This window comes from Lycium barbarum, chromosome 10 (assembly GCF_019175385.1).
Source record: "Lycium barbarum isolate Lr01 chromosome 10, ASM1917538v2, whole genome shotgun sequence".
Taxonomy (NCBI): domain Eukaryota; kingdom Viridiplantae; phylum Streptophyta; class Magnoliopsida; order Solanales; family Solanaceae; genus Lycium; species Lycium barbarum.
Genome location: NC_083346.1, coordinates 44700677 through 44727853, shown reverse-complemented (window position 1 = coordinate 44727853; position 27177 = coordinate 44700677). Strand labels below are relative to the sequence as shown.

The window sequence follows — 27177 nt, the reverse complement described above, 5'->3', positions numbered from 1 at the left end:
TTAACGCAGCTTGGATGTGACATAGGCAAGATTCGCCAGAGCGGGACGAACGTCAGGGGATTTGATGGATCCCTAAGTGATTCCTTGGGAGAGATGGACCTACAAATCCAGGTCGGACCTGCCTCCTTCACAGTTGAATTCCAAGACATGGAAATCACTGCCAATTACAACAAGCTCTCGGGAAGACCCTGGATCCACTCCGCTGGTGCAGTACAATCAAGTTTGCGCCAGGCCATAAAATTTGAATGGCAGGGCCAGGAATTTGTGGCCGAACTTGAGAAGGATACCCAAAAATATCCTTACAACATTGTACCAGTGATCAAAGAAAGTCCCAACAGATCAAACTTCCAGGTGGTGGAATATGTGAGAGCCACCCACTCGGAAGAAGAGGTCGGTGAATAGATGCCAACAATCTATAAAATCATTGCCTCCGCTATACTGAGAAACGATTTTGAAATGAGGAAAGGCCTGGGGAGAGATTTGGAAGACATAACGTAACCTCTGCCCATTCCTGAAGAAAACTACCACTTCGATCTGGGGTATTCTCCTAGCAAGGATGAGATCACAAAATCCATCAGAAGAGAACCCAGAGCGAGGAAGCTACCACAACCAATTCTGGGATTGTACAAGTCATTTCCCAATAAGACACCAATACAAAATGGAGGAGAAGCTGATGGGGGTCTCAAGTTGTTGTTTCAAGAAGAGGGATGCTATGCGATCATTGAGAAAATCCAGGAGACGCTCACCGTACACAGTCTGGGGCCAAAAAAGTGCATGAATAATTGGACATCTACTCCCCTCTTGGCTCCTTAGTAGAGAGATGGATTTTCCTTAAAATCGTTTGCAAAAAAGAGGCGACGTCGGCCGAATCCCGAATGATCGCCTTTTCTAAATTACTTCATGATGTTTAAAAACGGAAATGGTCCGACGTTGTTCCGAACCAGGATCACAGCTTGTAACCAATTGCTCTAAATTAATGAAAAGGCCCGGTTTACATAAAACTGTTATCCTTATTAGATAATAAAATGAAAGTTTTCTAACTAATCACGCATAATGAACCATGAATAAGCGTAACTTTACTTTGCCTCGCCTTTTCAGTAGTAACCATAATAAAACAACCGAAAATGTCATGACGTGTCATGAAACGAATGAGGAAAATAGTCAGCAGGAGTACGACGAAGCGACAATGATGCCAGAGGGACTGGTAGAAAAATTAGAAGATAAGAAGAAGCCAAATATAGACGAAATTGAGGTGATCCACCTCGGTGACGAAAAGGATGTTAAAGAGACACGAATCAGTGCTCACTTAGGAGCTCCACAGAAAGAAAAGCTCATATGTCACGCCCCAAAACCCACCCTAGATGTGACCGTCATCCGATGTCATGAACAACATCGGAAGAACCTTATAGATCAATAACCATTAAGTCCATTTTTAATATTCTATCATTAAATGCTTAAGAGATGTTATAAATGACTAATTAAAGATCATGATCATAATTTATGAAATAAAAAATCAGCGGAAGTCTTATTCAACATTTAAATTAAAATGTGGCAACATGCCTCCATATAACATAAGAGACATCCAAACGCTACCCACAAGTTTATAACTATCTATGGAGCTTCTAAGAAAATAAACTAACTCAGGCCATAGCCTGAAACTGCTAAGAAGCAATAATTGACTAAATAAAAATCCACGAACAAATGTGTAGGCTCACCAACAATCTGGAAAGCAGAAAGTACTCCTAACCCACGAGATCTGTCTGTATCTGCTCTTCTTCGTTACCTAACTTACCATCAAAAACAACAATAGTATGTCTGAGTACTGAGTACTAAGTGAGTGCCTCGGGGATAATAAGTAATATAACAAACTACATTTATATAAGATCAGTGATAGAATTTCAACGACAAACAGTTGGAAATCCATAGATAAGAATAAAGCAACAACTTCACAACCATCAATAGAGAGACCATAAATCGGTATATAATTCAGTTACAACTTATTATGTCATTAAGTACAATTCCAGTCTCTTCAGTGCTTAGTAAAAACAGTTCCAATGGAATAGTTTGAAACCAAAGACAAAATCAATCGTACAACTCATCATTATCAATAGAAACCCATCAAGACACGTATATATATCTTTTTCGATTTAGTATACCATTTATTACTGTTTGAGTCTTTTCGATTTGAGGCCAATATCATCAACAAGTCACTCACATGCAAATAGTTCATTATTATCAATAAGCGACTCATAGGCAAACAAGTTATGAAACAAGCCACTCACAGGCTAATCAAAGTATAACACATGCCAATACAGGCCCAAACAAGTGAAACGAACGGACGACCACTTAAGGTTCCCTAAACCAGCATAGAAGTACCACATCGGGGTTATCACCCTCGAAGGATATCCTTCCTCCTGAATAGCTAGGCAAAACCACATCGGGGCATCTAACCCTCGATGACCACTTTTCCTCCGAATGGCTAGACAAACCCCACTAGGATCCATAGTGACTACCCTTCCTCCCGAGGAGGTAGGCCAAACACAAACAATATAAATCATGGCAAAAGAGCCGAATCACAATCCTAGCATAGAAGCTGAATTACTTAAATCATGGCATGAAAGCCAAATCACAAGTCATATCATGATAGTTACATTATTCAGTAAGGATTATGTTCATCATCCCATTATAGGGGTACATCAAACCATTTCAGTTTTAGAAACCAAGTTCACTTCTTTAAACAAGTTTCAAGTCCAACACAAGTCATTATAGAGCATTCACATAAGATAGTCAACCTAAAATTTGGTCTCGATCCAACAGTTAAATAAGCATGGAAACGCCAATTAAATTTGACTGGTCGGAGGGAATTCTACAACAACAGTACTAGGGTTTTGTCTTTAATAGAGTGCATCTAAATCAATCCTATTTCATGATTCTATCGACCATTCAATGTCTAAAACATAAACAAAATTCCATATAATCCATCAAAGTGTGAGGGGTCTACCTTTTTTGAAGAAATGCCAAAGCCTTAGTCTTGAATCCCTTTTGATTGGATTCTTTTGAAAACCCTAAGTTACGAATGATGAATTCTTGATTAGAATCCATGGATACATGTTAGAATTGACTTAGAAGTCTTAGAATAGGCTTACCTTGGTGTTCTTGATGATAGGAGATGGTAGAAGGTCGTTCTAGGGCTTGAAGGAAAGAAAAATAATGATTTGGACTGACAAGGACGAATATATACTATTCTGGAACATTTAATTTTACGCCCAACAAAATACTGGCCGTATTTTGTGATACTGGTGGTATTTCGGTCCGTATTTTTTTTTGTACTGCTCTGCGACTCTTCAGTAAAATAGCCATAACGTTTTGTACAGATGTTAGTTTGACCTCCATAATATACCGTTGGAAAGGTATTTCAAATATCTACAAGTTTTATGTTTTGCGTTTGCTCAAATTCCTAAGGAAAATAGCCAAAAACTGGCCATAAGTACTGACTGTCTTAGACTTAGACGAATTTAGAAGACCTTAAGAACTTCACTTTTTGGTTTGACTTCAAAACGATTGTTTATCACCCGAATTCATCCCGAATGGATTCATATGGCTAAAATATCAACTTAATACTGGTTTTCATATATTCACACCTAACTTGGATTTACGGGATGTTACATCATAGCTCTATTAAAGGAATATGTAAACGTCTTTGCCTGGTCATACGCATATATGCCTGGTCATACGCAGATATGCCGAGGTTGAGCCCCCATATTACCCATCAAGGAGGGTTTTGTCCCAATCAGACAAAAGACGCGAACATTTAAGCCAGAAATGAGTATTAGGATAAAGGACGAAGTAGAGAAATAGATCAAGTCTGGAATAGTGGAGGTGACATCCTACCCAACTTGGGAGGCCAACATAGTGCTAGTACCCAAGAAGGACGGAAAGATTCGAATTTCTGTGGACTACTGAGATCTCAACCGGCCAGTCCAAAGGATAACTTTCCTCTCCTAGACATCCAAATTCTATTAGACAATTGCGCCAAGCACGAGCTGCAGTCATTCGTGGATTGTTTTGCTGGGTACCATCAAATACTCATGAGCGAAGAAGACGCTGAGAAGAGAGCCTTTATCACCCCTTGGGGAGTCTACCATTATAGGGTAATGCCGTTCAGCCTCAAAAACACCGGCGCTACATACATGAGAGCTATGACTACCCTGTTCCACAATATGATGCATCGAGAGATTAAAGTCTAAGTGGACACACTACTAGAAATTTGGTCTATGGTAACGGTGCCGTTACCGTTGCAGTAGCTTGTTTTTCCGTTGCTATAGTGATAATGCAACTGTTTTAGTTACTGTTACAACAGCTTGCGTTACAATAGGTCTATTGTGACGGTTAATTGTGACGGTTTGTAAAACCATTGCAATAGATTATCCTATCGCAACGGTTTACTCTTCACGATCATTGCAACGGTTATGTGTCTACGGGAACAGATATGAACCGTTGCACTATAGATTTTTGCATCGGTTATTCAACACTATTGCAACGCTCATTTCTGACTATTCAACTATTGCTTCTTCCTATTGCAACGGTCGTTATAGAGCTAATGCAACTGCTATTTAATATTGCAACGATTAGTTTTAGGACTATTGCAACAATTATTATAATTCTACTGCAGCGGGTATTGTAGGTCTACCGCAACATATATTATGGGGCTACCGTGACAGTTATTGCGGTGCTACTGCAACGAGTATTATGATGCTACTGCAACAGATATTATGGTGTTGCTGCAACAGACTATAGAGGGCTAACACAATATAGACCACACATATATCAATCACAAGAAGAAACTATGCATAACTAAAATAATAATTCAAGATCTGACATCACAACAAAATAATAATTCAAGATCCAACATCATACCAAAATAATAATCCAAGATCCAACATCATATATACCAAAATAATAATTCAAGATCCGACGTCATACCAAAATAATAATACAAGATCCAACATCGATCATACCAAAATATAATCCAAGAGGTCAAGTAATATACATAAAAGCAAAATATCAAGATAATGTTTGACCATTCAAGAGGTGGAACACGTAAGTTTTCAATTTTCCAAAAAATTAACCCAATCCTCCTTAGTCGATCATGTATCTTCACTTCTTTCATCCCCTTGTTCAATTTCACCACTACAAAAAAATGATAAGGAAAAATGATTTAGAAAAGCTTTCATAAAAGAATTTAATCTCTACAATGCATACATACTAATGATGACAAGACTAGAAATGAATATACTCTTAGTCATATTCAAAGGTATTAGTGTTCACTTGACAACCTTATTCAAACACACACCCTAATGTACTGGACAACCATATCTCTAGTATAATCAAAGGTTGCAAAATGAGAGAATGGATGATATATGAATATTTCTCCTCTCAGCCAGCAGCCAGCAGCCACAGCAGCAGTAGCAGCCAGCAACCGCAGCAGCAGTAACCATCAGTAGCAGCACCAGCCAAACAAGCTGTTTGTGGGGTTTCTGTTCTTAAGAAGCTGTTAAAAGCAGTTATTGACAGTCAAAAGCTAAAGGACCATATGTTTGTTTCTTTTGCCTTCCATATTTTGGTTTTAGCAATTTGTCTTGAATCACATTCTTTTCTTTTCCAGCATTATAAAGCAAGTCCCTTTTACATTCTTTTCTGTAACTGATTTGGTTTGGAAGTATTGGAATGAGAGGCGAGTTGGATAACAGTATCTCAGAATTTAAGTGCAAAGCATAACTTTTTCTTTCCTTCACTTTCCTTTTGTCAATACCTTCATCTCAACCTTTTAGCCTTAAAAAAGGGAAAGAAACGTCGTCTAATATGACTTAATAGCTCTCCAATTTTGTCCGAAAACATAAGGAGAAACGAGGAAAAGCATCATAGTTATTGTGTACTTTTTGTAGTTTAGCCACATAAACTGGTTTCTTGATACTACTTTTTAACAGCTTCAACAGGGTTAGCACAACTAACTTTAGTTATGCACAAGAAAAGCTTCTTCATTTTTCTTTCCCCAGCCAACAAGTCCATTCATCTAACTTCTAATTAAATATGCTATTTTCCTTTTTTACTTTGAAGCACATAAAGCATTCCAATTCATAGGTAGAAAGAAATAGTTCTGGTTAGCTAGTTTTCTATATACTCCTTGTATAGCGACGCTCAACACTATTTTTCAAAGTAATCTTTTTTCTCTAATGATGTGCAAAGACACCTCGACTCATTTACTAACAGAAAACCAGAAAAGAAGTGCTGCAAACTAGACTAGGCCAAGACATATATAGGCAATGAAAAATGCTCAATATCAATATCGTGGAAGTAACCCTCTCACTATTGGAATAACAAGTATACAAAATCATTAATAACTATGGTTCCAGTAGATACTGAAAGATTTAAACCATCCTTACAACTTATAACACCGTGATGTTTCACAACAAGGCTTGAGAATAGTATCCAATCTGCAGTTGGAGCAGGCCACATAGCTGCAGCTCTATATATATGAAACTTATTAGAACTGAAAGAGATTATACTGGTGCCACTGATTGCAAAATGAGTGGTGCAGCTGGTTTTTTAGTTTGCAGGATATATATACAGCAACACACAGATGTGCATGCAACTTATCAGCAACTTTTTTTTTCCAAGTTTTAGTTTAATTTTACCATGTTCATTGTATAGTAATTTGTAGAACCAATATAAGTCAGCTATATCGCAACAGAGAAGAAGTGAGACTAACCTTAATTGTTGCTATCTACTTGTGGGGCAGACGTAGCTTCTCCCGGTGAAGGAGCACACAATGCTACTAGCATGTCTGGACTAATTAATCCTGCACGTTGGAGTTTTTCAATTACTTTTGCAGTAATGTCTGGAGTATCTTCTGCTCGCATAGTTCTCTTTTGTTCCTCCATTTGTTCCTCCATTTTTTGGATCCTTTCTTGCATTTCTTGCACTACATCATTTGTGGCATTTGAAGTTGGTTCAAAAGTTCCAGCTTTTCCTTTCAAAGAGGTCTTTGTAACCCCCCGTCCATATAGTCTTAGATGTCCCGGATGTTCTGGACCCATAACGGCTGAGTATGCATCAACAGGCTGACTACCATCTGCGCTTAGTTGTGTTTCAATTTCCTCCATTTCAGCCTAACAAAGAAAATCCAACAACCGCACTCAAGCAAACAAAAACTAACAATAACTAATATATTTCAATAAAAACTTGCAATACATAATATACATACAATTTTACTAGTTGTGTCTTCATTTGACTCCTTGTACAAGCGCCCGGGTTTCCTTGCTCTTGTTTCCACAAAGATCTTCTTAAGTGATACATTTCCCTTGGTTTTTTCCTAGTAACATCAAAATGGATATAAAAAATCGCTTAAAATGACAGGTTAAGACTTAATAAAAAAAATAAGAGAACACACCAATTTATTGCGGACTAAAGCGAAACCTTTTTTGCCGACTGTGTGCGGATTCAATAACTTCTTCCGATTCACAGTATTTGTTTTAGACATTTTCTGCAACAGAGACAAGAAGATAAGAAGAGAAATTACAAGAAAAAAGAAAGCAGTAGCAGTAGCGATACTGCAGCAGAGAAGAGAAAGGTAAAAAAAACCTACAACGACAGCCATATCGCAACAAAGAAAGAGAAGACAGAGAGACAGAAGGACACTTGCACCAGAGAAGAAAAATGTATTCTGGAAATATATTTTACCTGGAATTTCTCAGACTTCCAATATTCGAGGAGCTCTTTAAATTGACATTCTGGAATATGACCTGGACTTTTTGCCATTATGATTTCATCAGTGACTTTTGGCTTGTAACAAAGTTTCTTCAAGTCCCTTTTATGCCTTCTCCAAGCAGCATGAATTGCATTCAAAGTCCACTTTTTGCCAGCTTCAGGAATATCATATTTCTCCTACAATTTTGTGTCATTTTGTTAGCATAAACAATACTTTTAACAGATACTTAAATATTGGAAACTTCAAACCTTGGTATATATCCATAAATCATCTTTTGTGTCCATTTTCCTCCAATCAAGTATATCAAATGGGCAAAGGGTCGCAGTCCTCGCTAATGTACCGAGGAAGCTACCAAACTCTATTACAACATCTTCAGTAGGACCAATAGGTTGATTGAGCCTATTCAGTAGGATCAATTTACGCTTATGTCGGCTATGCATACTATGCATTTGCGTTCTGCCTCTTTTTCTTTTCTGAGTCGAAGGGCCTAAAGTTAAAAGAAAATGCAAGAAATTAGAAGTCATGGATGAATTTAATAAGTTCGTAAGCTATGTGTTACCTTCTTCAGATTGTTCATTTGTGGGAGGAATTGTAGAATCCATTGGCATTTCCTCCTCGACGGGCTGTTGCTCCGCGACGGGCTATTGCTCCTCTACATATTGCTCTTCTACAAGTTTCTCATTTTGGTTAGATTGTGGTGCTACTGGCTGCTGTTCTCCAATTAATTCTAGCAGATGATCTCTCTCTGACCTTATAGCTTGAACAGTTCCGTTTGTGGTTAATAACTGTCGTTTTTTATTTGCCAAGGATGACAATGAACCAGGTTTAGCATATGCTCTGGTTTGAGCTCTTTTGCTTCTTGTTGAAGGCCCTTGTTGACTCATGACTATCCAGATCTGTGTAAATCTAAGACTGAACAAGTGAGAAAATCTGGAGGACAAAAATAATAAGCATGATACATATTATTAAAAATCTGATATAACACATGATGAAGATGTTGAAGATCATGATAAGATCACTGATCATGATAAGGTTACTTAGGATAAGTACAATCTTATTATTGTTATTGTTAAGTAGTTGGGATAAGCTTAAGTATTAGAGGTTAGTTAAATGTATAACTCTATCATAGACTAGTTTCCTTCATGCATTAGAAGTGTGCTATACGAGTGGTGCATGTGTATAAATACACTACCACTGCATTTGTAAGTATTATCAGTGAATACAAAGCATTTCTGCATAGCCTCAGATTTCTCATGGTATCAGAGCTTTAAGCTCTTCTTCCGCTACTGAAAATCTCTGGTTATTAAAACTCAGTCCAAAAACAAATGGCATCAACTCCAAACACTCTTTGCACCATCTCATTACCTGATATGGAGGACTCAAATGTTGCAACTCATTCAAGTCATGAGATTAGCCTATCTCATCAAGGATGAACCAACCACAATAAATGAACCAAAACTGACAGTCTCTGAAGAAACTTGTTACACCCCGGAAAGTTTGCGTTACCAAGACTGCGAGGTCTTAGTACGAGCCCAAGGAAGAGCAGAGTTATACAGGAATTAGGGAAGAAGGTTTTATTATCTGCGTATAAGAGTATACATGTGACATTTGGGGATCGTATGGAATAAATCAGTTAACAAGTTACCTGATAATAGCCCTCGTAACCACGAGTTAAGGTGGGGCCCACATGTCGGGATTATATAAAGGACATATGAAGAGATATATGGGTAGTACATGTGAAGTTTAGCAAGTTCTAAGAAGGGCCCATAAGCCAAAAATGAGTGTAAGCCCTCCAAAAGGACGATTTAAGAAAACGTTTTCGGGTGATCTGACTTCGAGGGGCCAAAACGGTATTATAGGTTTGGAATTTGGGCAACTCCCAGAATGAAAGTTGTATATAATTGAAATAGATTTCCAACCATAGGTCGTGGGTCCATAGGTGACCTAGGGATAAGGAGATACAAACGTTTTAAGGCAGAAAGGTCAGTGGGCTAGGCCCAATCCGAGCCCAACCGGGTTAGGCCCATGACCCATGCCTATTTAAGTGAAATTTCAGCCCTTTCTCCTCGTTTTTCAGACCAAGAACACCAGAAAATTCTGGAAAGAGAGAGAGAGAGAGAGAGAGAGAGAGATAGAGAGAGGAGCCTTGGAGAGAAGAAAAACCAATTTTGACCAAAATCTGAGCCCCGAATCCCGAAGCCCATGAAGAGAAAAATGTTCTACGCTGCGTTGCCTTCAATTTGAGCTAAGAATCAACTAAGAAGAAGAGGGTGGACGTGGTGGCTGCACACTTGAGGTAAGATTAAGGTTCCTTTTCATTGTTAACAAGCTTATTCGGAGTTTTAACGGATTAGAACGGAAACAATAGTGTGATAAATTCGTTTGGTGGTGTTGTCAAATTATGGATTTGGGCTTGAAGAGGAATTTGGATAAAAAGTATATGTATTTATTTTGTAGGATGTTGAAGGTGTTGTTATCGATGTTGTTGGTATTAATTTCGGCTTCTTTACGGAAATAAAGTTATTAATTAGTCGTATCGCAAATTGGTTGGTTGAGAAAATGGGAAAACGGTGTGTGGGCTGTTTTATGACATATATTGGTGTTGTAAATGATATTACTACTATTGGTATTGTTGTTGATGTTGTTGGTTATTGAATTGGAATTTCGGGCGAGGCATATAAACAAGGGAAATGCTGCCCGAATTTCGACAGAATCTAAAAGGAATTTTAATTAAAGTTTCGAGACGAGCGTATGACGATAATTCTAATAATATTGTGAATGGTTGTATATGTGGATTACGAGGCTACGAATAATCTCCAGTGAATTGCAAGATAGGAAGTAAGTTGAAAGTCGAGAATTATCTTCCAGGTATGTTAAGGCTCGTCCCTTTCTTTCAAAGGCATGATCTCTAGGTTATGATTTTATAAATGTTACCATATTTTCCTTGTCATCTAAAGTTAAATGTCCCAGATTCCAAGGCATGATTTCCTTCTTGATATTCCATAAATGTTTTCCTAAGTACTCCTATTTTCCAAAACCAAAGGTTGTGATTATGTGAGTTCTTATGATAACGACGAAGGACATGTTTTTCAATGACAACGATGATTTCAAAAGTGAGAATATTATTATGATGACTATGATGAGAAGGATTCCATGACTAAAGGTTCCAAGTTTACGATTTCCATGACGATATAAGAATGTTGAGCCACTTCTTGATTTCTCAATTTTATTCATGGATGATGACTATTTCTTTTAAGATTCCAAAGATACATGACTTGATGCCATATGAGATTTATGATCCTATTCTATGTTTTCTCCTAATTCTATTCTTCATCGATAGTCACACCTTAAAATCATTGTTCTTTCAAGGTGCGCCAAAGCGACGATGAGTATTCCATAATATAATCGGAGGCTACCGACCTTACGTCACTCCAATACAGTTGTGGCTTTTGATTAGGCTCTTATGCATGCTTTATATATATATGTATGTATTTTCTCACACCGCGCCGCGCTATAGTCGGCCGGGCAGGCACGTAGATGTGCACACCACTGCAGTGGGCATGTTATGATATTGCCCCGGACGCGGGAGGCCTGGACGTAGGCTAATGATGATAACACCGAGCCTTTATGGCCAGGCATGATATTATATATGACACCGTGCCTTAATGGCCGGGCATGTTACTATATATCTGTATGTATAAAAAAATGTTTTTTTAAAAAAGGCTAAGCATGCATGACATCCGCCCTACGAGGCATTCAGATGTACAGGTTATCTCTCTTATTCCTTGTTACTTTTCATATTTATGTTATGTTGTTACCCATGCCTTACATACTCAGTACATTATTCGTACTGATGCCCTTTCTTGCGGGCGCTGCGTTTCATGCCACGCAGGTGTATACAGATGAGTAAAGGATATTGCTAGAAGATGTTCCAGCTGGATTGGCGAGCTCCATTTCTTTCCGGAGTGTTGCCGAGTCAGAGTACCCATGTCATGGTATAATGATTTATGTTAGAGACTTTGCAGACAGAGTCACGTATATAGTATGTCATTCTTGTAAGCGGCTATTTAAGCCTATGCATCATTATGTATTATGTTATAAATTTCATATGATTATAGATTTTGCTTGATTTGATAAAGACGAAAAGAATGTTTTTGTTAAAAGCTTTCACTATGCATTTCAGTTCATGACTTAAGGACTATGAGTATAATGAGATCCAGCGGGTTCGCTTGGCTCTAAGTAAGGGTCGGGTGCCTGTCACGTCCTATCGGGATTGAGGTGTGACAAGTTGGTATCAGAGCGGTTCGTCCTAAGGGTTGTCTCCAATGTCGTGTCCAGTAGAGTCTTGTTTATGGGTGTGAAGCGCGCCACACTTATAAAAAAGAGGTTGCAGGGCATTTAGGAACTATTGACCTTCTCTCTTATCTTAGATCGTGCCATAGAGCTAAATCATAGGATAAGACATCCCGGATTCTAACCGAATGCTTTGATCATGGATAAGCGATTGATTATGCCGCTATGAGAGAACTGCTTCGAATTGAAGTTGTTCATTTGAAAGGTATGTCTCCTGTTTTATTAATATGGATAGATGTTGATGTAAGAACTTGAGCAAAATATTATGGGCATTTGTGATTGCTCTATGAGGCATTGGATATGTTTTCTGGGTTGTGTGCAGGAATGAGGTAGTAACAATTATAGAGGAAACTCTGCCGAAATTTTTACAAATTGAATTGTTTGCATTTCTATAGAGAAAGAGTAAAGAGAAAATATGACCATCAGCCATTGGTAAGTCATGGTTGAAGGAACAATTATGGGACTTATTGGAAACATAAAGAAAGTTGATACAAGGAACTTAAATGCAGTATTATGAATTATAGATTAGAATGGCTAGTGAGTGGTAACAAAGAGGTATTGATACGGGAAGAAAGTTAACGAGTACGGGAAAGTCACATTTAGAAGTATATATAAATATGTACGAGATTAAGATGGGTTTGTACTCCTTGTAGAAGGATCTACAAAACTTTTAAGTAGATATTGTTAAGTGGCAAGCGGGAAAGGAGCCCCTTTAAGAGCAATGGAAATCTAGGAGGGCCTTCAAGATGAAAATACGAGAAATAAATGTACATACGAGCAAGCTATGCTATCGTAGGGGGAAATAAGAAATGAACGAACAAAGAAAGAAAATGACGTCTATGAGTGCTTATAAGTTGATGGAAATGTGAGGAAAGTATGATTAATGATATATTCCTCGATACATAACAGCCTGGGTGAAGGGCAAACTTGATTGTAAGGTGTTCGTTTCTCCCCCCCCCCCCCCCCCCCCTTCTTTGGCGTAAACCCGGCTAGAACATGAACATGAGCGTTACATAACCAATCCAGTCCATTCCCATGCCTTATATTTCGAATCTTAATGCCTTGTCATTCGATCGATTCTTGAAATATTACTTTGCTCACCATCGACTATTCCTTTGGATTCCATAAGAAATTCAGAGGTTATGATCTTGTGTTACTCGAAAGGCCAAGAATCACATCCTTAATTTCTCATTCAAAATCAGCCTCAGAACATCGCTGCGGAAGAAAACAGAGTTCTGCGCAGAAAGCTTCAGGGCATTGCGCTTTCCGTCCGCATCGCAGAAGGAAAGCGGAAGGCTTCAGAACTTCCCGCTTTTCGTCCGCATCGCGGAAGAAAAGCGGAATTCTGCACATAAAGAAGTTGCGCTTTCCGTCCGCATCGCAGAAGGAAAGCGGAAGCTCCCAGAAAGTTGTGATTTTCTTCCGCATCGCGGAAGAAAAGCGGAACCCTGCGCAGTTATTTTTTTCTTTTCCGGACTAGACCAATAATGGTACACGCATATGAATAAATGTAATGCACCCTTTTACGGCTGGAGGAGCATGGTGTAGTTGGGCATTCTATAAGGAGCCTAACGAATTCTAATGTCACCATGGATTCATTAACCTAAGGGACTATTAGACATGAAGGAAGGAAGTGATTTGAATTGTGTCCAAAATGTGTGGACATTCGACTTGATACAAGAATTCAATTAGCAAAAGAGAAATAAGTCAAACCATGTGATGATGGTAACTTTGGCTTTATATGGACTAGGAGAGTTGAGGGATCGTTAGGCTCAGCCAATTGACTACCAAAGACGGTCAATACTCGAAAGTTACGGGTATATGAGGACATTCTTAGACAAATTAGAATACTCCCTAGTACAGGAGAAATAAATGTACCAGCTTGAAGGAGTCGAAATTTGAGGGGAATTAATATAGCAAGGATGTGCTGCAAAAAAAAAAATGGAAATGGACTAAATGCAAGTATATTAGGAGACATACAGGTAAACGGAGGTACAACAGGATAATGAAGGTTTAAGAAATCAGAGGAAATAAGTTTTGTCAATGCAATACGTGGTGTCCCGGACTATGATTCGAATCACTCGTACCAGAGAAATATTTTGTTACAGGTAAATATGCAGCAGACGTACTCCAAAAAGGTAACGGAGAAAGTGAGAAGGCCTACAAGTGATCAAGTATGCTTATGGATAGCACGACAATAGTACTACCTGAGGTTTGAAAATATCTCTTGCGCCATGAAATCGTAAGTCACCATTTATATTGAATTGCGAGAGTATATGTTACAGGACCATATGAATAATCGTCCTGATAGAATGGCTAGTAAAATAGTGCGGAGACGACGATAAATATTTGAAGAAGAATGGAAACTCGTCAAATCTCAATCAGCCACTAGTATAGGAGAGCCAAATACTTAAAGAGGGAAGCACACTCGTATTGAAAGGAAGTTATGATTAAGCAAGATTTTATTTTAGTCCCCAGCTTATGAGTTATTTGGTAATGATGTTAAGATTAGAGGAGAAGAAATAGGAGGAAGATTCAAATAAGGATTTGAAAATATTTTGAATAGTAGATTATCCGGAGATATGATCATTAGTATGTTGTAAATGTAATCTGGTGCTAAGGGATAACAATGATGACAAGAAAATATTGTATACAAGTGTATAAGGAATGGTGCTGACGATTGTTATATAGGTCGAATGGAGTTCCATTTGAATATAGATCTCTTGGCTATGTATTTTTGATGCATTGGATGAGTAATCCGAGGTAAAGTAATTAATGAGAATAATAAGTCATTAGCAAGGAAATGCTATTACAAGCCATTTGGGCGCTACCATAGGTGGAATTATGATGACATTGTAAGGAATTAAGCAGCTCGACTAAGGAATTAAAAGGGAGGTGAGATGGTACGTATGTAAAAATCGATTAATACCAAGAGCCTAATCGGAAGTAGCACTAGAGAAGCAAGCAAGGAAAAATGCCGCAGCTAAGTAAGGAAGTGGCCAATTAGTAGACAAATGAAGGGCTGCGAAATAAAGGAACTAAGCCAACGGAAGGTGAAGTCGTGGAAGTAGGTGATGACAATATCACAAGAAAAGAATCCAAGGATATAACTAAAGGAGATGGACATTTAAGGAATTAATAGATCCGCTTGATTGATAAACCGAAATGACGGATAATTGCGTCAAACTATGGGAAAGACTTACTAAGTGATAATCAGGCAAAGGTTAAAAGTAAAAGGAGAACCCCAAAGGAAATGATCAAAAGATATCACGTTCGATTGGAACAAGCGGGTGACAATGAGACTTCGTGGAACAAGTAACAGGATGGCTCTTGTTGGAAAAAGGAGGTTAATGAAGGTTACAGACAAAAGAGAGCAGGAACTTCTGAATTCACTCCTAATTTATTAGTCGAACTAAGGATCAGAAACTTTAAGCGTAAATTAAAGGAAATGAACCTTGAAAAGAAGAGGTTTGAAATGTGTTCGATATAAGTACAAGAATTGTCGTTAGATATCCAAGTGCCAGAAATCCAATTGAAGGAAAGAGAAATTAAGCGAGACATTTCGGCGTTAAACTAGTTTAAAGATAAAGTACTGCAAAGATTAATTTGACGGCTATAGAAAGCCAAGGATGCTAAATGTGATCAGCCTTAAAGCTATCTCTAAGGAAGTAAGAATAAGAATAAGTCAACTCCAAAGTGATAAAGGCTTATGACATCTGTGAAACGTAAGAAGGATATGTAGAGCTCGAAGAGAACAAGAATTCCTGAATAGAAAGATGATGAGATCAAAAATTGGATAAAGGTATGTGGTAAGCACGGGGTGAAAAGGCATACAAGGATGTAAACAACGAAAGATGAAGAGACAATGAAAGCGATAAAGCATGGAGAGTTAGAGGACAGATAAGTAATAAGAAAAGGGATGGCCTTGAGTTCGAGCGTAAATTTGGCCACAAAAGAAGAAGGATAAACTACGTAATTCGAATAAGTTCAGTTTTAAATGAGCAAGTAAGACTGCAAGTAAGTAAAGTAAATACTGACAAATACAGGTAAAAACATTGACATCTACCTCAGAGCGAACTCTACCTCAACATTCGAGGACGAATGTTTTTAAAGGGGGGAAGGATGTTACACCCCGGAAAGTTTGGGTTACCAAGACTGCGAGGGCTTAGTACGTGCCAAAGGGAGAGCAGAGTTATAAAATAATTAGGGAAGAAGATTGTATTATCTGCGTATAAGAGTATACATGTGACATTTGGGGATCGTATGGAATAATTCAGTTAACAAGTTACCTGATAATAGCCCTCGTAACCACGAGTTAAGGTGGGGCCCACATGTCGGTATTTTATAAAGGACATATAAAGAGGTATATGGGTAGTACATGTGAAGTTGAGCAAGTCCTAAGAAGGACCCATAAGCCAAAAATGAGTGTAAGCCCTCCAAAAGGACGATTTAAGAAAACGTTTTCGGGTGATCTGACTTCGAGGGGCCAAAACGGTATTATAGGTTTGGAATTTGGGACAACTCCCAGAATGAAAGTTGTATATAATTGAAATAGCTTTCCAACCATAGGTCGTGGGTCCATAGGTGACCTCGGGATAAGGAGATACAAACGTTTTAAGGCAGAAAGGTCAGTGGGCTAGGCCCAATCCGAGCCCAACCGGGTTAGGCCCATGACCCATGCCTATTTAAGTGAAATTTTAGCCCTTTCTCCTCATTTTTCAGACCAAGAAAACCAGAAAATTCTGGAAATAGAGAGAGAGAGAAGAGCCTTGGAGAGAGAAAAACCAATTTTGACCAAAATCTGAGCCCCGAATCCCGAAGCCCATGAAGAGAAAAATGTTCTACGCTGCGTTGCCTTCAATTTGAGCTAAGAATCAACTAAGAAGAAGAGGGTGGATGTGGTGGCTGCACACTTGAGGTAAGATTAAGGTTCCTTTTCATTGTTAACAAGCTTATTCAGAGTTTTAACGGATTAGCACGAAAACAATAGTGTGATAAATTCGTTTGTTGGTGTTGTCAAATTATGGATTTGGGATTGAAGAGGAATTTGGATAAAAATTATATGTATTTATTTTGTAGGATGTTGAAGATGTTGTTATCGATGTTGTTGGTATTAATTTCGGCTTCTTTACGGAAATAAAGTTATTAATTAGTCGTATCGCAAATTGGTTGGTTGAGAAAATGGGAAAACGGTGTGTGGGATGTTTTATGACATATATTGGTGTTGGAAATGATATTACTACTATTGGTATTGTTGTTGATGTTGTTGGTTATTGAATTGGAATTTCGGGCGAGGCATATAAACAGGGGAAATGCTGCCCGAATTTCGACAGAATCTAAAAGGGATTTTAATTAAAGTTTCGAGACGAGCGTATGATGATGATTCTAATAATATTATGAATGGTTGTATATGTAGATTACGAGGCTACGAATAATCTCCAGTGAATTGCAAGATAGGAAGTAAGTTGAAAGTCGAGAATTATCTTCCAGGTATGTTAAGGCTTGTCCCTTTCTTTCAAAGGCATGATCTCTAGGTTATGATTTCATAAATGTTACCATATTTTCCTTTTCATAAAAAGTTAAATGTCCCAGATTACAAGGCATGATTTCCTTCTTGATATTCCATAAATGTTTTCCTAAGTACTCCTATTTTCCAAAACCAAAGTTGTGATTATGTGAGTTCTTATGATAACGACGAAGGATATGTTTTTCAATGACAACGATGATGTCAAAAGTGAGAATATTATTATGATGACTATGATGAGAAGGATTCCATGACTAAAGGTTCCAAGTTTACGATTTCCATGACGATATAAGAATGTTGAGCCACTTCTTGATTTCTCAATTTTATTCATGGATGATGACTATTTCTTTTAAGATTCCAAAGATACATGACTTGATTCCATATGAGATTTATGATCCTATTCTATGTTTTCTCCTAATTCTATTCTTCATCGATAGTCTCACCTTAAAATCATTGTTCTTTCAAGGTGAGACAAAGCAACAATGAGTATTCCATAATTTAATCGGAGGCTACCGACCTTACGTCACTCCGATACAGTTGTGGCTTTTGATTGGGCTCTTATGCATGCTTTATATATATATATATATATATATATATATATATATGTATTTTCTCACAGCGCGCCGCGCTATAGTCGGTCGGGCAGGCACGTAGATGTGCACACCACTGCAGTGGGCATGTTATGATATTGCCCCGGATGCGGGAGGCCTGGACGCAGACTAATGATGATAACACCGAGCCTTGATGGTCGGGCATGATATTATATATGACACCGTGCCTTAATGGCCGGGCATGTTACTATATATATGTATGTATAAAAAATGTTTTTTTGAAAAGGCTAAGCATGCATGACATCCGCCCTACGAGGCATTCAGATGTACAGGTTATCTCTCTTATTCCTTGTTACTTTTCATATCTATGTTATGTTGTTACCCATGCCTTACATACTCAGTACATTATTCATATTGACGCCCTTTCTTGCGGGCGCTGCATTTCATGCCACGCAGGAGTATATAGATGAGTAAAGGATATTGCTAGAAGATGTTCCAGCTGGATTAGCGAGCTCCATTACTTTCCGGAGTGTTGCCGAGTCAGAGTACCCATGTCATGGTATAATGATTTATGTTAGAGACTTTGCAGACAGAGTCACGTATATAGTATGTCATTCTTGTAAGCGGCTATTTAAGCCGATGCATCATTATGTATTATGTTATAAATTTCATATGATTATAGATTTTGCTTGATTTGATAAAGACGAAAATAATGTTTTTGTTAAAAGCTTTCACTATGCATTTCAGTTCATGACTTAAGGACTATGAGTATACGAGATCCAGCGGGTTCGCTCGGCTCTAAGTAAGGGTCGGGTGCCCGTCACGCCCTATCGGGATTGGGGTGTGACAAAACTACTGCTAGCAGTGGTAAAAGCAGTGACAAAGCTAGTGATAAAAGTTGTGAGAAAGCCAGTGATAGTAGTGATGATTAGGAACAAAAGGATGTGTTGCTGAGAAGTTGGATTTATGGTACTCTATCAGAAGAAACCATGTATCTCATTGTGGGATGTAAAACTGCCAAAGAGATGTGGGAAACTCTGGAGGAAACTTACCTTCAGGCCACTAAGGACAAGGAGTTTCAGCTGAAGCAGCACCTTCAAACCATTAAACTTGGGAGCAAAACAACTGATGAGTTCTTGAAGGAGTTCAAGAACATATGTGATGGTTTAGTAGACATTCATAAGCCAATTGATGAGGACAAGGGATCTAAAAGAGGAGGACTGTATGCCTTGGAGGACAACAACCTAGCATTGACAGCAATACAGACAAGGAGGAGTATAAGTATTTTAAGCTCTAGTGATGTTTGGCATGCCAGACTTGGGCATCCAAACTCTAAGTTTTTAGAAGTTTTAGACAAAAATAAGTGTATCAATATCACTTGTTGGAATAAAAGTCCTACTGTTTGTGTTAGTTGCCAAATGGGAAAAGGTTGTAAATTGCCTTTTGGCTTGAGAAATAAGATTGAAAAGGAACCTTAAGAAAATCAGAATTCTTTGAGGTGTTTGTCAAGTTCCAGAAAATGGTTGAGAAACAGTTTTCTAAAAGCATTAAAGTGTTTCAAAGTGATGGAGGGGTGAGTTTTCTAGCATTGTAGGAAGCCTGCAATATTTGACACTGACCAGACCTGACATAACTCATGCTGTCAACCTTGCTAGCCAGTTCATGCAGAATCCCAACTCTGTGCACTTTCAGGCTGTCAAGAGGATACTAAGATATGTACAAGGAACTATTTCTCATGGGCTATGTATTATATCTCAGTCCTCATTCAGACTATATGGCTTCTCAGATGTAGATTGGGCAGGGTGTGCAACAACAAGAAGATCCACCACTGGCTACAGCATATATCTTGGTGCAAATTGTGTATCTTGGTCCTCTAGGAAGCAAAACACAGTGGCAAGGTCAAGTGCAGAGGCTGAATATAGAGCCTTAGCTGCTACAGCAGCTGAACTCACATGGATAACTTATATTTTGCAGGATATTGGAATCTACATCAAGTCTGCTCCTACACTGTTCTAAGAAGCCCAAACACAGATATGGGATCAAGCATGGTTCTAAGAAGACATATAGAATAATCAAGAAAGACTTAACAACAGAGTTTTAAGCCATTTCAAACAAGTTATAAACTTAAAACAATTTCAAACACTACATAAACAGGTCAGTAGGTTTAACAAGCATTCCAGGTTTCAATCAAGGTTTGCTGTAATCAGCTTTAGTCATTTTTAGTTCTTTAAAATCACCTCAGCATATAGCAAGTTTGACAGACTAACAGTAGAGTCTCTAGGACACCATAAACTTGTTCTATTTCCAGAACTTGCACAAAAAAAAAAAACCACATATACAAGTAAGAACCTATGGGATCATAATGAGTGCATGAATGCTACCCTAAGCTAGGAATGAAATGCTAAGTGTAACATGGTTCAACAGTTTGCAAGGAGGAAAAATGTATGTGAGACAATTCAAATTTCCTAAGCAAAAGAAGGGGGGGGGGGGGGGTGCATCACAAAAGCAAGTATCACTCTTAACCTTTTAAGAAGCCTTAGTTCCTAGTTTAGATTCCCTACACCTAGTTCAATAGGTGATTATATTAGGTAAAGAGAACCAAGTAGTCAATAAACAATACAAGTTACAGGTGACCAAACAACATGAATATTGCAAATAAATAACCAACATGAGACAGGACAGATGGTCTGTAAGTCACAAGCAAATCAGAGGTGCAAATGAACTTCAAGTAGGAAAAATGACAAGTTTCAAGAATTCCAAAAGGAAAAACTGAGACAAAATGGTTCATGGCACTACCCTGGGTGCAGGAGATGGCTCAGCGGACAAGACTTGATTCAGACAAACAGACAAGACTAGGTAACTAAACATTATTAGTAAATCAAGTAAAAATAGGATCACCTAAGCATGGTGCCAGTTTTAAGATTCATTTTAATCTACCTAGTAGTCATGTTAAGTAAAGGAACTGAATAAACTATAAGCAATATCAGTGTAAGACACAATAGCAGCTAATATGGACACTATAATCAGGTTGCAAACAGGACGCATGGAAGGAACAGCATAAAATCACCAACAACACTAATCCTTTCTCTAGATTCATTAGTCTATTTTTGGTCAAGAACATAAGCCCTTCCCTTACAACCTTGAAATCAAATGACAAAGGTAAGAAGTTAAAGCACATTTTAGAAATTCTTAGCATCAGTAGGCTCTATTTTGTCTCTGATTTTAAGACTTAGGGTGAAACAATCAGAGCTACAAGTTCCAAAGTGTCTTATGGCCACAGTTGAGTATCCTAGGGTCAAAACAGGTTCATTTTGCAACTTTTAATCCTCAAGGCCATGCATTGGCTAGTTACAGTCTCAATCTACACAAAACAAGTTCTATGGAGTGTCAAATTATAAATTGAAGCAAATAATAACATTAAGAGGCCATTATCATCTAAAATGGATCAGAATAGTCCTCAAACAACACCTAGGTGAACACAGTTTTGTCTTGATAGTTTATTTCAAAGCAAGTTTCCATTTTTTAGTCACATGGTTAGGAAATTTTCCACAGACATCATACTAAACTGCAGAAAATTTAAGGCAAGGAACTTGGATGATGTATTACCTCTATCCTAGACCATGAAGATACACTAGAAGCCAATTTGTTACTAGCCAAATTGAAGCACATATTTTTTAGTATAGTATACTAAAGTGGCTAGCTATGAAGCAAAGACTGCTTACAAGGACCAGACTGATGAAAATGGGGATTGCATGTGAGGATGATCTATGTGTACTATGTGGAACATACAGGCCTGAAACAACACACTTGTATGTGGATTGTGCCTAGGCAATAGAGGTTTGGCAAGCTTTATGCAGACTTGGTTGGGGATAACAATGCAACTGGAGCAGGTTCACTCAATTCTACAGATCAGAAGGTCAACACCAAACACTAGAGCAAGTTTAAAAGACAAGTACTGGCAGCAGGCCATGGAGCTGTGCTATATCACACTTGGCAAGCTATAAATGCCAAGATATTCAAGGGACAAGATATAAATATAGAGTTATAGCAAGAATAAGTAAGTATAGAAGTCAGAAAATAGCAAGGCAATGTACTGGTTTTGTTAGACAGAACTTGTAACTAGAAATTGAGGCTATGTTCTGCTTAACACCATCTGGGAGTTCAGGGAACTAGTTCTTCTTAGGGGTAAATATGAAATCTGTTGGTATGATAATATTTACAATGTATTGCCAAAAAAAAAGGTTTATGCTGGAGCAAAAGATTAATGAGTTTTTTTGGATGATTCAATAAATGAGGAATATGCTCAATACATAAATCGAGAGCAGCTTGGCATGAAGTTTCAGTCAACAGAAGATAAAAACATGAAAAAGTTCAAAGGTCAAATTAAAGATAGACCAAATATTTTGAAGTCCAACATAATTATAACAAAGGAAAATTAAAGGAAAAAATCTTTGTGCATCTATTTACGCAAAAGAAAAGAGATATCGTTTATCAATAACATGATAACAAAGTTTTGCTTCTTGTTCCTAGATTTGAAGGAAAATAACTAAGAGATAGAGTGAAAGACTAGAACCTGAATTTTTGTTGGTCTCCTGTGAAGTTAAAGATTCCTCAGAGATATTGCAGAAATATGGATACTGCATATGAATATAAGAAAAAAAGACTTAATAAGTTTCTCATCAATAAAAATCTCAAAATAAATATACGAAAGAAAGATTACATAATGTATCATACAGTGTGTGCACTAATTTAGAGACAAACATGAAGGTAAGCACATTAACAGAAATAGAATAAGAGATAGTAAACGGAGTCCACTTTTCAATTCACATCATTATAAAAGGGAATTTATTATTCACTACCAAAATTGATGAAGGGTATATATTTGTACAAGTTCAAAAGATCCTTTGTCAGTCATCAGGCTCCATCCAATCCCAATCGGTATCATCGAAGTCAGCCTCCTCTTCCGATGTTTCCATAGATACATCTTGCGAATGTTGTGCAAGGGAAGACACATCAATGATATCAACAGGGAGATCTTCTCTCGACCATCTGACATCGACATCGAGTAATCTTTCTGATGAGCCAATGTCATCATTAGGCTCCCTCCAAAATGTTTCTTCAATATTAGGACAATTCTCTTCCTCCAATTCATACAAATCAACCGGGACTTTATTTCTTGCATAATAAACCCCTTTCTTAATTGGATCCTCCACATAAAAAACTTGATGCACTTGAGATGCTAGTACAAAAGGGTCGTCCGTGCTGCATTTTTTATTGAAGTATACCCGAGTCAACCCATAGCCATCGACTTCATTATGAAACCAATCACATCTAAATAGTACAACACTAAAACAACCCCAATAATCAATTTCAATGATATCTTGAATAACTCCATAATAGGCAACCATTCCATCAACGGGATTTTGGTCTCTGGCACTAGCAAAACTATCAGTTGTTGCTGACAAACTCACTCCACTATTTTGAGTCTTGCATGAGGCATCCCGTTTCATCGTATGAAATCGGTATCCATTGATGAAATATCCAGTATATCTTCTGGCCACTACATTAGGCCCATAAGATGGCCATATTATATGATTGGGCACTTTAACTGTTTTAACTTTCTCTTTTAACCAATCACCAAATTCTCAACTATGAATTCGTGCTTTTGCCCATGCATTTCCTCTACCACGTTTATCAATTATACTCTTATGTTCCCTGCAAGCATGTATGTTATATAAATCATTAGGTATATAAAAATGAAGTTTATAACACATTATCATAATAAATAAAGTTCAAAATTCAAATAACTATTTTTTCTTACTTGATAAACGTCTCTACTTGTTCATCTCCAGTATTGAACAAAGCATACCGATGTGCTTCAACCCACTGATGACTATCCATGTCAAATGTCTTGCCTTTCCTTTTCTTCTTACTTCCAATTGGATGGCCTGTCTTAGGAAATATATGTGAAAAATCATTTCCCTTTGTTTGAACATCTTCATCCTCGGTCTGATACCTACTAAATCTTGTCTTCACCCCATCATGTAGGTATCTTGAACAAAAGGTCAAACACTCTTCGGCCAGAAAACTCTCCGCTATTGATCCTTCTGGATTGGATCGATTCCGAACGAACCCCTTGTACTTACACATGTTTCTCTCATTAGGATACATCCAACGCAAATGAACCGGACCCCCAAGCTTAATTTCATCTACTAAATGGATAGGCAAATGTGTCATTATATCAAAAAAGGTTGGAGGAAAAATCTTTTCAAGGTCACATACTATATCTATGATTTCAGCCTTCATTTTATCAAGATCTCTTCTTCTTATAACCTTACTACATATGGTTCTAAAATAATTCCCCAACCTAATCAAGGCCAAAGACACATTCTTGGGTAACACTTTTCTAACCGCAACCTGAAGCAAGTACTGCATTATGAAATGAGCATCATGGCTCATATATCCTGATACTTTCATCTCCTCCATTTTCACACGACGTGATATATTAGAGGCACACCCTTTTGGTAATTTGACATTTTTTAAAACAGTGCAAAACAACCTTTTCTCCTCTGGTTTCATAGAGAAACAAGCTTTAGCCAGATGAATTTTACCATTCTTATCATCTTTAAATGGTTGAAGCTCCTTGCGTATCCCCATCTCGTGCAAGTCATAGCGAGAATTTACATGATCTTTGGACTTTCCAGGTACATCTAACAAAGTCCCAAGCAAACTATCACATATATTCTTCTCTATGTGCATCACGTCAAGATTGTGCCTCAATTTGTTATGTGCCCAATATGGCAATTTAAAAAATATGGATATTTTCTTCCATGGACCATCACTCTTCCGAGCCCTTTTCTTTCGGCCCTTCCCAAAGACATTATTGAATTCACGTAGCTCTTCAAGCACTTCTATGCCTGATAAGGGAGTAGGTGCAGCTTTATGCTCCTCTTTACCATCCAATGATTTCTTATCTCTTCGGAATGGATGATCAGGAGGTAAAAATGCTCGATGACCCAAGTAACACATCTTACGACTATGTTTGAGATATTGAGAGCAAGTATTATAATTACAGGTGGGGCATGCCCATTTCCCCTTGGTACTCCATCCGGAAAGCATTGCTAGTGCTGGAAAATCACTAACTGTCCACAATAAAGCTGCACGCATTAGAAATATTTGGTTAGTTTCAGCATCATATGTTTCCACTCCCATTTCCCATAGTTCCTTCAACTCTGCAATTAGCGGTTGTAGGAACACATCTATATCGTTTCCAGGAGATGATGGACTTGGAATGATCATTGACAACACTATATACTCCAGCTTCATGCAAATCCATGGTGGCAAATTATAGTTCATTAACATAACTGGCCATGTACTATGGGAAATGCTCATGGTTCGGAATGGATTGAAACCATCACTTGAAAGACCCAATCGAACATTACGAGGATCTTTAGAGAAATCCGGGTGCAATGAATCAAAATCCTTCCAAGCTTCCCCATCAGCAGGATGTCTTAAATTCCCATCTTTGGGTCGTTCAGTAGCATGCCATCTCATGGCTACAGATGTTTCAGAACACATAAATATCCTTTGAAGCCTAGGCTTTAAAGGGAAGTACCTTAAAACCTTTGCTGGGATTTTAGTGTTCTTATTAGTCAAATCATCACAAACATTCTTCCATCTAGAAGAACCACACACAGAGCAATTATCTATCTTCGCATTGTCATTCCAAAATAGCATACAGTCGTTAGGGCATGCATAAATTTTCTCATAACCAAGACCCAAATCTTTTATCACCTTTTTGCCTTGTTGAAAGACTCGGGTAGCTGAGCAAATGGAAATGCCTCTTTTATCAAGTCTAATAAGTCTGAAAAGGCTACATTACTCAACCCGTGAATGCATTTAAACAAGTACAACCGAATGGTGAAACTCAACTTAGAAAAGTTCTTACACCCTGGGTACAACTCTTGTTTCCCTTCGTCAACTAATTTGAAAAATCTCTTTGTATCTTCAGATGGTCCCTCTCTCACTCCTTCATGCAGCAGATCACCTTCTACATTCCTAAAAGTATCATAAAGTAGTCCATCGATATCGTCATGCATGTCGGAAGTTTCATCATCATTGGTTGGATGCAGCATATTTGTTGAAGAAAATCCTTCTCCATGGAAAACCCATTTGGTGTATCCATTAACAAATCCATAACCAAACAAGTGATTCTCCACCACCGTTTGAGTATGCCAATACCGATTAAAACACCTTTTACAAGGGCATAGTATTTCATTTCCTTGAGAAGCTCGTTCAAATGCCTTATCAAGAAAATACTTCACTCCACGATCATACTCATTGGTGGATCTTCGGAGATCCATCCAAATTTTATCTATAGTATCCATTGAATATCCTACGTGACACGAGCATAACATCAAAATCAAAATTCAAATAGAAAATTTCAGCAGAAATGCATACAAAAAGATAAAAGTATCACTTTTCCCCATCAACCCAATGTTTTGCTTTGAAGAATGATCCAAGAAAAAGAATAATTCCATGGTTAGACTACATAGAGATCACATTTTTATCAAATCCACAAAAAAATGCAAATGATTTTTTTCCCACAAAGATTTAGTTCTCTGGTTTGAAGAATGATCCAAGAAAATCGAAAAAAAATTAAAAAAAAAAAAACAATTCCACAGCTAGACTACATAAAGATCACATATTTATCATATCCAGAAACTAAAATCCACAAACAAATGCTGAAGATATTTTCTTTCTACAAAAACCTAGACTTTCAAGAATGATTCAACAAAATGGAAGAAAAACAACAATTCCATGGCTAGACTACATAAAGTTCCCATTTTTATCAAATCCACAAACTAAAATCCACAAACAAAAACATGCAAATGCAGAAGAACCTTTCTTTCCTTAAAAATCCAGTTCTCAACTTTGAAGGATGATCCCAAGAAAATGGAAGTAAAAACAACTCCACAACT

The 27177-nt window shown here is 37.8% G+C and overlaps 1 protein-coding gene across 1 annotated transcript; it reads right to left on the bottom strand.

The window, feature by feature from the left end:
- Positions 1 to 23841: 23841 nt before the first annotated feature.
- Positions 23842 to 26583, bottom strand: LOC132612978 (uncharacterized). Its single transcript, XM_060327041.1, has 3 exons — positions 25991 to 26583; positions 24018 to 25874; positions 23842 to 23911 (listed from the first exon to the last, which is right to left on the bottom strand). Exons 1-3 carry the CDS (start codon positions 26581 to 26583, stop codon positions 23842 to 23844), a joined length of 2520 nt encoding a protein of 839 aa, XP_060183024.1.
- Between the last annotated feature and the right edge of the window lie 594 nt (positions 26584 to 27177).

What these genes read in the sequence shown, in the direction of transcription:
- LOC132612978 (XM_060327041.1), bottom strand. Translation starts at nt 26,583, where the DNA reads ATGGATACTATAGATAAAATTTGGATGGATCTCCGAAGATCCACCAAT. An exon ending in TCTTTCAACAAGGCAAAAAG is followed by an intron (nt 25,875 to 25,990) that starts GTGATAAAAGAT and finishes TGGTTCTTCTAG; the next exon opens with ATGGAAGAATGTTTGTGATG. An exon ending in CAAGTAGAGACGTTTATCAA is followed by an intron (nt 23,912 to 24,017) that starts GTAAGAAAAAAT and finishes ACATGCTTGCAG; the next exon opens with GGAACATAAGAGTATAATTG.